General features: G+C 38.6%; 1 protein-coding gene across 1 annotated transcript; it reads right to left on the reverse strand.

The window, feature by feature from the left end:
- Positions 1–1,258: 1,258 nt before the first annotated feature.
- On the reverse strand, positions 1,259–11,426 carry TYRP1 (tyrosinase-related protein 1). The gene is made up of 7 exons (XM_009696084.1): positions 11,044–11,426; positions 7,991–8,313; positions 6,420–6,624; positions 5,299–5,466; positions 3,561–3,740; positions 2,043–2,189; positions 1,259–1,474 (listed from the first exon to the last, which is right to left on the reverse strand). Exons 1-7 carry the CDS (start codon positions 11,423–11,425, stop codon positions 1,269–1,271), a joined length of 1,611 nt encoding a protein of 536 aa, XP_009694386.1. The 5' UTR covers position 11,426; the 3' UTR covers positions 1,259–1,268.
- Between the last annotated feature and the right edge of the window lie 880 nt (positions 11,427–12,306).

The raw sequence follows: 12,306 nt of genomic DNA on the forward strand, positions 1-12,306 counted from the left end.
CCTTGCTTATGCCTAATAACTTAATGTCTAGGAGAGCTACCTCAGACTGAAGCAGCTCAATCCAAATTACTTGCTTTTTCTGTTGAAGCTGGGATCAGACAGAAAGAGAGACAAGAGACAGCTTGACTTTATAGTCTGACCATTAGAGAACTGAGTACATGATGTGAGATTCAATAGTCTGAACTGAGGAACATCTCTGTGTGTCAGCTAATGACTGCTGATTTAGATTCAATAAGCCAGCATAGGAAGACAATTAGATGATTTACTGGTACCCAGTAATGATGAGATAGAGAAGGTGAGGCTTCAAGTCTGATTCCTCAGGCCCTTCTTCAGGCTGTAAAGGCAGGTGTCAGTTAGTTGCTCTCCTGCTGACTCATGTTAAATAAATTCAACAGCAGTTCCTTATGGCTATTTTTCCAAGTCTATTCTGCAGGCTCATGCCTAGGGCCTTCTCTCAAAGTGCAAGAGATGTGGGTTTAAATTCTTGCAGGAGGGTATTGAAGCAAGGTCTCTCTTTGCTGGGAAGAATGCCCTACCGTGGGGATAGTGGGAGAGAGAAAGGGAATGAGAGAGTGAACAATGAAAATTAAAATAAAACAAAGGCTGTTGCCAGCTGTCCTTTCAGATGAATGATCCCTTCAGGCAGCTGGGTTTGAACATACAGCTGAACTGCTCATATGGTGGAGTGGCTTCTCGGTGATGAGTCTCTTCACGGATCCACCTAAAAGCAGCAATGAGATGAAAACTGTGTTCTATGAATAAAATTGGATTTCAGACACACTGTTCCCCTAAGAATTCCTTTGTGGCTCCCTGCCTGGCACACTGGCTATTTTGAAACACATTTCCACTCCCCTATCCAAGATGTCTACTTTTGTTTTGGATTTTGCTTCCGTCCCATTCTATACTTGACCTTTTCACAAAAGTACCTCATAAAAGAATTCTGGACATAAAGGCTAGATGAGGTCAGATGACATTGACTCTTGAGAAGTTGAATAAAATTTACCAGATTTTACAGAAACATGCATGAAAAAGGCTTGCAGGTGAGCCCTGAAGAGTTAGTGGAATTCTATTAAAATCAACACAGAATTAGCATTGCAAAGGTGACTTGTTGATGCCCAAGTGTGATGATAGAGGAGGTGAAGCCTGAAGCAAACATATCAAGACAGCTGACAGTTTATGCTCTTTATTTTAAAGCAGATGGATGACAACCGTTTATAAAATACAGCCAAATAAAGTGTTTCAATCAGATGCAAAAAAGTGCTGTCTCTTCAAACAACAGACTGGCTCGGTGCTGGTATACCATCATAATCATCTGAGTAGTGCTGATACTGGTCAGTAAGGAGAGGCTGATGCAACTCATCCTTATTTTTTTTCACACGTACAATACATGCAGCAGCAGCGAAGATAATTGCAACAAGAACCAATGCAGTCACTATTGCAATGGTTATCATCTCTGTGACACGGAGAGCCCGACCTACAGGAAGGAGAGCAAAAAGGAAAGTTATTAAAAGTAAATGTCAAGTATATGGATAAACATCTGAGGGACAGACCAAAGCTCAATATCTGTCATTATTCAATGAGTTGTGAAGTAGAACTAGTTAAATTTTGGTTAATAATATTTGTTCCAAAATGCACGAATATTTCAGTCTCTCTTGTTATACTCTAAAAACAATCCTGGACCTTTTTTCTGGTCTCTGGTTTGTGAGGGATTTGCATTCCCTGTAGTGATTTAATGACGGCATACGATATAGGAATAAGGACCTTCTGCAAGGTTTAGATCCAAATGAGAACTCCTCCAAAAACTGAAGTGGATAGTGGGAGCTTCATGCAGGAACAGTCTATGATCAGTAGATATTTAGCTGTACTAAATGCCAAACAGAACAGATTTGGAAAACCAGGAAAGAAAAGAGAAACAGACCTTTACAAATGCATCAAAAAATTGTTTGTGAAATTTGAACCAACTTTGTTATATGATGCATAAACTTAAAGGGATAAAGATATGGTGAGAGAAGAAGAGGAAGCATCTGGGTGGGACAGTTTACCTGGCCACTCGACTTCGTAGCTATATCCCAGGTTTTCTGGTGCAGTGACAAACATTTCATTGTTGGTAACTGGAGGCCAGAAAGGCACCATATTGTACTGTCGGTTATGTCCAATAGGGGCATTCTCCAGTGGATATGTTGAAATATCTAAATTTGAAAGTCAAATCACACTTCTGTAAACAAAATCAAAATGATTTGCACTGCTTCATTTTTTTTCCAACAGTGATTCAAGGTTTTGAGTACTTCATTTTTTTTTGTTCCTAACCTAAGTTAATCTAGAAGGATTGGTATTCCAGTGTAACAGATCCAGAATGGAGGGTTTGGCTTTGTCCAAAAGCAAGACTGCTAATGATAGCTCTGTTTTTTTTTAACTGAAACCACCAGTAAATTGTAAAATTTTCTGCCTCTGTTGGGCTTTTCATTTTTTTCTTGCATGGAAAAGGAGAAATATATATATATATATTTCCATATATATATATGGATGATTTGGAAAACCTTTTTATTACAATCTGGCTTTGTCTGATTGTAACAGTGATGAAGAGCTCTCTCATACAGTTCAGGAGGACAGCTGATATGAACTCCAGTGAGATTGTTTTGCAATGTTATGGTAAATCAGGAGAAAGTCAGCTGAAGAAAAAAAAAAGAAAAAATCCATCTTGATAAGATGATGCAAAAACTTGTGATAGGTCATGTAAGTAGCGCAAGGGGATACAATTACTCTCTGATAGTTGACATGGGAAAAATATATGAGGCAGGTTGTGGAAGCTGCACAAATAAGTCTCAGTTGTACAACAGCAACTGTCTTCTGTAGAAGAAGGAAGAGGCGGCTGGATTGTCCTAAGAGGAAGACAGTTGCTGCTTTGTGCAGACTAATGCACAGACATTAGAGTTACGCAAAATTCTCCCCCCAGTTCACTGACTGCAATCTCCTTCCTTCTGTCCTTCCTTTCTCCCTTTCTTCACTTCCTCCCTTATTCCTTTTCTCTCTTCTTTTTGGAGTTAAAGAAACAAGGGCAGCAACAGTGACCGTCCTTTGAAAGGATGTGGAAATGGTTATGGAATGCTGGTAGTAAATCACAAAGGTGGTCAAAATGAATCACGAGGGTGTGCATGGCATCTGATTTTGTTTGACAAGAAGAAACATAGATATTTACTCCACACAATGACGGAATGTTCATGAAGTATTTGGACCCTCCATGTCTTTGCTCTATGGAGACAATGTATTTGCACATTTTGTCTTCTTCAATTATGCCTTGTACCTCTGGTCAAATCCCTTCACAGATAGTGATTTGAAAATGGATGTCAGTGGGGTGAGGAAAGGAGTTTGCCTGTTACTACTGCATCTTTGGTAACTCTCTCTCTCTGTCTCTATATAACAGTAACTTTGTTACTATTAAAATTCCAGCCCTTTCTCCAAAGCTTAGGGCCATATTGCTGTCCCACAAGGAACAGCTGAGCTCCTGTGACTATAAAGACTGACAACCACCCATCCCGCCTCTGTCCATGAGCACATCTTACCTGCAGAATACCTTCTCAGCCACTCATCAAAAACAGCATCTGTAAATGTGTGCAGGAGGACAAAAATGGGATCATTTGGTGATAAATGAGTTTGCCCTCCTGTCCCATTCAAAAATAGATGAGCCAAGTTGTGAAGACTTCGAACTGCTGGGTCATATTTCCCTGAAGGATCACTGTACCCTGAATATGCAAACAGAGGAGAACACAATAAATCCCATGGAAGATTTTGTCTGAAAGCTACCATCCCAGCTGGATACTTTTTCCTCTGAAAGGCTGTCATGTTGTTGTGTTGCCTTGCATAACGTAAATGAGTAGCTAATTCTCTACCTACTGGCATTTGAGAAATGTCCTTAGCATGCATAATTTTCAGATTAAAATAGCCTTTACAAAAGAATGCAGAGAATGTGGAGTGCAAGGCTTCTGGAATCTAATGCAAAAATGGCCAAAATAAACCAGATGGTAGCATGAAAATAAAAGTATATGTTTGGGACCTATATATCATTCAGCATAACTGAAATAGTTGCATGTGTTTTCTAACTGCTGACTTAAGTGTGTATATGTTGCCATCTATCTTAATGAGCCAGCTGTTGTTTCCACACATAATTTCCGTGCTTACCTCGAACACATCTTAGAAAGCTTCACATGCTCTGTTTTTTTCAGTGAAGATACCCTATGTAACTCTGTTAGTGCCTAATATCTCATAACCCGCATGTCAGATGTCAGGATCTGAAGCATCATGAAAACTTTCCCTGTTTTCAACCTCTGGCCAAACTTTCTAGAGAGGGATCTGCACAGTCAGTTGGCTAAAACCACATTTAGATACCTAGATATTGATAGCCCATTTGTCAAATGTGCTAAGCATCCAAAACTTTCATATATACTTAAAAGATTGGTGCAGATTCTTGATTTTGCTCTCCATGAGAAAGAAAATGGAGCAGATCCTCCCCGTCATAGGAATTATGCCTCTTCAAAGAGCCAGAGGATCTATGGGAGGTCTGACAGGGATCTGAACTGTCACTTGGTAATCTTTTCTTGTGAATCCTAGTATTTCCTGTTAAAAACTCTGGATTATTAAAGTGCAGAAGCAGTTGGCAGGGTACTGGCTGAACAGCATGAATCAAAATCCTTAGGCTGGTTTCTGTGTTGAGGGGTGTGTGTGTTCAGATGCCAGGGACTGAAAATCTCATTTTAAATGTGTAGAGCTTAGAGAAGAACAGTTATATGGTCCAGAGAGAAGGACTAACAAGTCTAGCAGTAAATCCTGTACTCAGACCTCAATTACTACTTCAATACCATTTCATCAAGTACTACCAAGGCTTACAGTTTCTTCTGCTTTCTACTGTTTATTTTAATTTGGATACAAGAGTAACTGCTATGAGCACTTGTTGGCCTCGTTCAAGGATGCAGTTACATCAATCCACAGGCAAAAGCTGTCTGTTTTCAGCAATGGCAACCTATTACTAGGTTGCAAGGACCTGATCTCAGGTAGTTTCTACTTAGTACACTGGTGACAGACTTTTGAGGCTCTTACGCATTTAAAGAACTGATATAAGCTATAGTGTAATTTACACAGAGGTTATTTCCACTTAATACTAAGCTAATACTTAATGCTAAGAACAATACGTCTTTAGTGTCCAATAGACTGTCTCCAAACTCATACTTCCAAGAGGAAAAATGGCAAGCCTACTCCCTTGACTTATTTGGAGTTGTTCCAGGTCCTTTTATTTGCCATGTTTACCTTCTACTGTGTTACGGAAACTGTCTGTTGAATTGGAGTAGAAAGGAGGAGTGTCAAATACACCGACTTCCAAACACTGAGCCACATCCTCAGGTTCTGGGAGACGCTGTACCATAGGCCGTGCAACATTTCCAGCAGGATTTCTTCGGATGGGACCACCCTCAGTGCCTGGAAGTGGAGAGAAGAGAGAAAACAATACTGGTGTGAAACAGTAGGCCACAGAATGCATCCTTCTAATGACTGAACCATGGAGGGGAAAAAAATGACACTTAAACTCACAAATGACACTTAAACTGAATGAATGGGTCAGTTCCTCATGTGAGGCAAAGAATCTGAATCTTCAGGGGATCCTGTGTGCTGGATCCTTTACTCAAGGATTTAAAAAAGCATCTAGAAACCTCTTACTGAAAATTTGTGGTTCTGTAAGTGCTTTGGGAAAATTTTCTATAGTTTTTTAATGTGATTTCTTGATGAGACCTAGGACAAAAGTTTTGAGGATGTCCAGATAGAGTAGTTGGGGAAACTATAGTTGATCATATAGGTGACTAACCCAATATTGTGGTTTTTCCCTATTTTTCCCTTCTATTTTCATGAAGATGCTGAGTTGTGACTTGAAGGTGATGGGTATACAAGAATCTTGCTGGGATTTCTTAGCTATTGTAGCTGAGGTAGAAGTATTAAGATTCAATATTCTTCACATTCAAAACATGCCTCACATAGTTAACATGGGAATTTGTTAGATGTTCTCCTTTTAGGAGCAGAATGCCATGAAGGTGATAAGTGGAATAGTCAGAAGCAAAGTTAAGCTTCAGTTAAGAAATTACACTGCCAGATTCATTATTTGTGACACAGGAGATGAATAGATACTGCATAAGAAGGGAAGTCAAAGCATTTAGCTCTTCCTCTGCTACAAGCTCCTGATGAAATTTTGAACTGTTTGGTGCCTCAAGACAGATGATAAGCATGTACTATCTCAGAAGACTGGTGAAACTTGGATCAAGAATATTCAGAAACCACTTTAAGACTTTTTGACTGGGAAAAGCCATTGCAATGTAAAGTATTATATTTTTTTATTATTAAAAGGATTTTCTCTCCAAATATCTGCTAGCAGTCATACTTACTGTTACAGATGGTTCCCAAAGTTTCATAGTCTTCTATATTTTCACATATCACGCGCCACTGAGAGAAGATTGAGTTCTGGCTGATAAGAGACACATCAAAATTGCTTCTAGCTCCCATCAAGTCATCTGAGCAGATATCACAAGTGTTTTGTCCTGTTGCAAAGTTCCAGTAGGGCAGTGCGAAAGTGGGGTCCTGCAGCATGTTCTAAACCACATAAATACAGTATTAGTATATATGTGACCCAGACAGCTATATTTACTGCTGGAAGGATGGTAAAGAACTGTTAAATACACCTTAGTAAGAGTCAGAGTCCTGCCTCATGGAGGAGAGGAGATCTATGGAAAATCTATTAAATCTATGTAAAAGCTTTTGGTAGTTTTTCACACTGATGCCTTTATTCAACAGAACAGATAGTTGGAGTATTGAATTGAGTCATGGATCTCCCTCATTAATAAAACAGTCCCTCTTCCATGAAACCGTATCATAAATAGTAGAAACATTACTTAATACTGAAACCCCATTTTTCCAAATATTTTTAGTAGCTCGTCAACAACAGCAGCATTTACAGCACATAGATTAACTAAACCAACTCTGGAATGACTGAGCAGATGGAAAAGTAAGGAAAAGGGACATTGGCCCTTCAAATTTTCATTGTTTCGTTCTAGTATGGGTTAGAGCTGAATAGTTCTGGAGTGTATCCTGGCTTCCAATATTTGTGTACCAGGATTTCTTGGCCAACCTAATTAGGTTAACTAATGATCAAGTTCACTAACATAAATAGGAATATATATTAAATCACCAAGTGCTAGAACTCCTCAGGGCTTCCACATAATGAAATGCCACTGATGTCAAATGTGAGTTTTTGAAGGGAGTTTTTACCTCAGCCTGATGCATAGCCATTGAAGCTAGTAGAAACACTTGAAGTGATTTCAAAGACTATTTAATCTCGACCTTGAAAACTTAATTCTATCTTCTTTAAGAATGATGACGGTCCATAAAATAATATATTCCTTTTATGGATAGCTCCACACAAGGAAAGGGAAACAAAAGAATCACTGATTTATGGAACAAAGTATAACAGAACACTAATTTCTCTAACCAGTTATGCTAATGATACAAATAAAATGTGATTCTGAATCCCCAGGCCACCTCTGTAATACTTTTCTTTAGAATTTCTGCTGCTTTGATTAGTCTTGCTCAAGAATCAGGGGCTTAATATTAAAAATAATGCTGATAATAACTTTTGTTGGTCCAATAAAATGCCTTTTATGGATATATCTAGAATTTGTGTCTATTTTTAGAGGGGATTTTAATGTAACTTTTACATTTTCCATTACTCTGGTTGAAATATTATTTTTAGTATCTCTATAACAATGACAATCTGAAACCTAAATGCACTCTGTTAATAAAGTTTAGTATACCTAATGAATTGCTGAAATTGAAGTAGAATTATTTCAGTGCATAGAAAGAGCTGCTGACATTTTTGCCTATTGCTGGAATATGGGGAGAAGTTTTTTAACTGTACAAAACATGGTATGAACACATGGCTCAGCATTAACGCAGAGTTTACCTGCATGTCTCTTTCAAGCTGCAGTAGATGGTACCTATGCCACGTGACAAAAGCTGGTCCCTCATGAGAGAAATCAATTCCTCCAAAACTCTGCTGCCCTGCACCAAGGAAAGTTTTCCTGACAGAGTAATAATGAGACCACACAAAGTAGTTATAAATGGAGATATTCTCGAATTGTGGTGTGTTGCCATCTGGTCCAAATATTTCTTCACGTCTTCGTGTGGCAATAACAATATCGGGATGGTTTGTCACCTTGGCTTGGTGTAAGGCATTTACAAAACGCCTCCTTTCTTCTGCACTCAGGTCCAGAAGATTCCTCCTGACTGTGAGGATACAGAAGCAGCAAGTTACCAAAGTAACAGACACTCAAGTCTGATGCCACAGGACTAATTTATTTTTCTCCTAATAATTCCAGATAAGTCCCTTTTTCTTGAAGCATTCATCTGTTTTTTATTGAGGCAATTCAGAGAGTACTGAGCAAAAATAAAAAATGTTGTTTATTATAAGAAAGGTTGAGCTAAATAAAAATAAAACCCCAAACCTTGTGGTTTTAGTGCTTTTAGAAATGTTGTTACAGATTATCTTTCCATCCTGTCAGAGAAATTACAAAGAATTCTTTGTCACACAAACCCTTCAAAACTTCATCCAATATACTTGTTTTCTATTGTAATACTTTACAAGAAAGTAATACTATACAGCAATTTATAACAATCAGAAGCTCTACCACTTGACAATTTAGTGAAGAAGTACGTTGTTTATGCTTGAACTTTTGTAGGAAAAATGGCAGATTCACCAGTGAATTGTGAATTTCACACAGTACAACATCTCTCTTTAATGTCGTTGTCCACTATTATTAACAATAGCCATATATTAGTCCTTTTTAGCAGTATATATCAAAACCATTTAAAAATGTGCTTGCCCACATATAGACAGTGAAACAAGGAAGAAAATTGACTTGTTGAAATACCAGTGTATCAGCAAGAGAAACAGAATCCACATCACCTCAGTCCCAGTCCAGCACTCTTTCACCTGGACTGGGAAGATTTCAGGCTAAGTTCAGGCTAAGACACAGATAGAAATCCTCACAGCTATTCTTCAACATGCACCCATTTTCACTATAAAAAATACTGTAAAATCCATAATTGTCCAAATGAGTGATAGACTATGTTGATATGAGAAGCAGTAGGTCTTCAGCATGAATTAATATGAAGAATAAAAGTGAATTACATTTCACTATATGAAGTTGATTCACTGGGAGATATTTTGGCTTCATTGAAGTTTATAGAAATACTTTTACGAAACATGAATTTCATCCAAGGACTCTGTATCCTTAAACATGCTTTTCTGTTTTGCAGAACTGAACTGATATGCTAGCCCCAGTCATTGAAGGTTTTTTTGTTGTTGATTTGAGTAGCACACTAAAAATATCCATCTAATTTTTATTTACATAGGCAGCTTAACATTTCTGGTTTTCAAACTATGTGCCTGAACCACAATAAAAAATTGGGACTATTATTAAATTTAGGCATGAATTTAGAAGATAAGAAGGCACCAAACTGCATTTTACAGCTGCTTTATATGGATATGCCAACAGTAATACAATAATTATTTCTAAAGACTGAGTGACTGGGACTAGCTTTATGGATGGACAAAGGAGGTGGAAACCTAAAGCATAATAAGAAGCTAATTTCCCCTCTTTAAACTCACGTTATCATGCATGACAAATCTGATTTGCTTGGCATTTTACTGAGTAGCAAAGGACTTAATAAGCGAGAAAAGTAAAAGTGCTCTTGTATATCCTAGAAAATCAGCTAAAGCTGCTTTATGCCCCTCTCCAGATTTACTTTGCTGAGTTTGTGTGTTTTAACATTTATTTCTTCGTTATTTTTCAGTTATCATCATTGTTAAAGAGAACAGGCCAGAGCATCAGAGGGTGAAACCTGGCTTAGCAGATCCAATTCATGATTCATACTTTCTGCTTTCTAGTTTGCTTCTTGGAGCTTAAAAGATGAATTAAATCCTAATGTCTTTTCCACAGCCCTCAATAAGTTGTTTTTAAGGAATCTTATTGTTCAGATTTTGAATTTGTAAACAGTCCTTTGTTAACCCTTGCTGGAACATACACTCATGTTCATGGAGTGTTTCTTATCTGGTGAAAATAATGGCAGTGCTGATTTCTGTTTCTGCAAGAGGCATTGCACGTTTTGTGCTAAAGACTTGTTGTTTCTCATGTCAACAGAATCCATTACTCACTTGGGGGATTATGGATTTTACAGAATTTCAATAACACCTTTAAACTTTCACTAGTAAAGACTGAAATCTTGTTCATTCAGATAATTTTGACTCAATTGCAAGGATCTGTCCCCGAGCCTCCTTGTCTTCTCAAATTTACCTACAATATTCAATATTTTTCCAATCCCACAAGGATTTCATGACTATTTCAGAAAATTTTAGACATTTGTTTACTGATGAAACAGGAGAACTCTCAGAAAGACCCACCAGTCCCTGTGCTGATTCATCCGAACAGCTCATAGTCATGAGTTCAGGCTTTTAAAGACATTGACAGCAACTAAGTAAGTAAAAATCTACAAGGCCAGGTTCACAATTTAGAAATGTATTAAGGGATTTTGAATCAAAAGAGTTGCTGTCACACTTAAAGTAGTCACAAGGTATTAAACACGTTATCTAGATATGCATTATTCCCAGACATACTGACAAACACACATACGTATCTATATACATTGTTTTACTCTTATATAATTCCAAAGAACACAATTTTTTCAACTTAGATGTTCTATTTTTTAATGGACTTGGTCCTGATCCTTCACTTACTACAGGCTTTGTTTCTTCCTTTTATAGAGTAGTAAATGTTCTGGTACACAAATGCTTGGTACACAAGCTGAACAACTCATCTAGCAACTGCCTATGGCAACATACATTTGCTAAATAAATAAGGGGCATTTTGTATTTTAAAGAAAAGAAAGATGCTAAGTACATTTAGAAGCAAGCACTGCCAACAGGCAATTTTCATGTCATATTTCTAATGCTCTTACCTATATTGATTTGTTGGCTACAGGTAGGTCCACTCCAGCCAGGGCGACATGACCCACAGTTGTAACCAGAGAAGTTACCATTGCAGCGGCAGGTTTGGTTGAAGAAGCGTATGGGCCATTGCTCACGGTCATCCCGCCCATCATGGATATACTGTGGGCCATGGGGTCGTGAATCAACAGTCACCTGTACGCATCGGCCCCTGCCCGTAGACACACCACACCGGTCAGTACCTGGCCCAAACACGGGGAAATAGTCTGGGCAACACATGCCGCTCCTCAGGGACTCAACGGTAGCACACTGGCGAGGGAACTGAGCTCCAGTTTGGCCAAGCAAGCTAAGAAGTAGTGGCAGGCAAAGGAGCAGCAGCACAGGGAGCTGCATGATGGCGGATCCAGCAGAGCCAGGTCCTTTTGAGAACCGGCTGTCCACGCAGGCTGACTTCTGCTCTCCTGCAATGGGACACTCGGTTCCCGAGAGAGAGAAAGAGAGAAAGGGAGAAGAATAAAAACAAGTGATACAAATCTCCAGGCTAACCCTTTCACCCCAGAAAATGCCTCCAAACCCTGCACTTCAGTACTCTAATTGGGAAAGCAAACAACTCTGACTGCAAACACTAATGTTTGCCTCTTCTCTCATTATCTGCATGAAACATAGTAAATACCTAGAGCTATATTTGCTCATTGACTTCTAAGTGCTTCCCAAATGTTCATTCATGTTGTACATTGTCATCCAGGTTTATTTCACTACCACAAATGCCTAAGACACCAGTTTTCTGAAACTTTTTTTTCACCCCCTCCCTCCTCCTGTCTATGTCTTCCTTTTCTGCATTTAACTAGTGAATCTTGTTCTCTACTCAGCAGTTCCCCTCTATGTTCCCTTGCTGTTCTCTAATGGCAGCTCCACCAGAAAGTGAAGCTACACTGCTTCATGCATTATACCTTTTCTGTCCTTCTGGTACCTTTCCTCTGCTGTTCTGTCTCTGCACGTCCTATGGCTCTGTCTAATGCGAAATAAGCACTGCAAATTTCTCTCCTGCTTCCGTCTGCTTACTAATCCTTCTTCTACCAACACAGTATGTCTTGGCCTCACTCTCCTTCTCCTATTAATCCCTTTTCTACTTCAGTGCATTTCCCTGGACTTTAAGTACTTGAACAGCACATGATTTCTTTCATGCTTATCTCCTTGTGATTTTACAAGTTTTAGCAAAGGTCAGAGACAAATACTTGAATTCAAAACAGAACAACTGTGAAGGTTTTCTTTTT

This window comes from Cariama cristata, unplaced genomic scaffold (genome assembly GCF_000690535.1).
Source record: "Cariama cristata isolate BGI_N322 unplaced genomic scaffold, ASM69053v1 scaffold5680, whole genome shotgun sequence".
Lineage (NCBI taxonomy): Eukaryota > Metazoa > Chordata > Aves > Cariamiformes > Cariamidae > Cariama > Cariama cristata.

Excerpts from the sequence above, each read along its gene's own strand:
- TYRP1 (XM_009696084.1), bottom strand. The coding sequence starts at position 11,425 with ATGCAGCTCCCTGTGCTGCTGCTCCTTTGCCTGCCACTACTTCTTAGC. Across the intron at positions 6,625-7,990 it reads AGCTTGAAAGAGACATGCAG|AACATGCTGCAGGACCCCAC; the intron begins GTAAACTCTGCG and ends TATGTGGTTTAG. Across the intron at positions 2,190-3,560 it reads GCTGAGAAGGTATTCTGCAG|ATATTTCAACATATCCACTG; the intron begins GTAAGATGTGCT and ends TTTCAAATTTAG.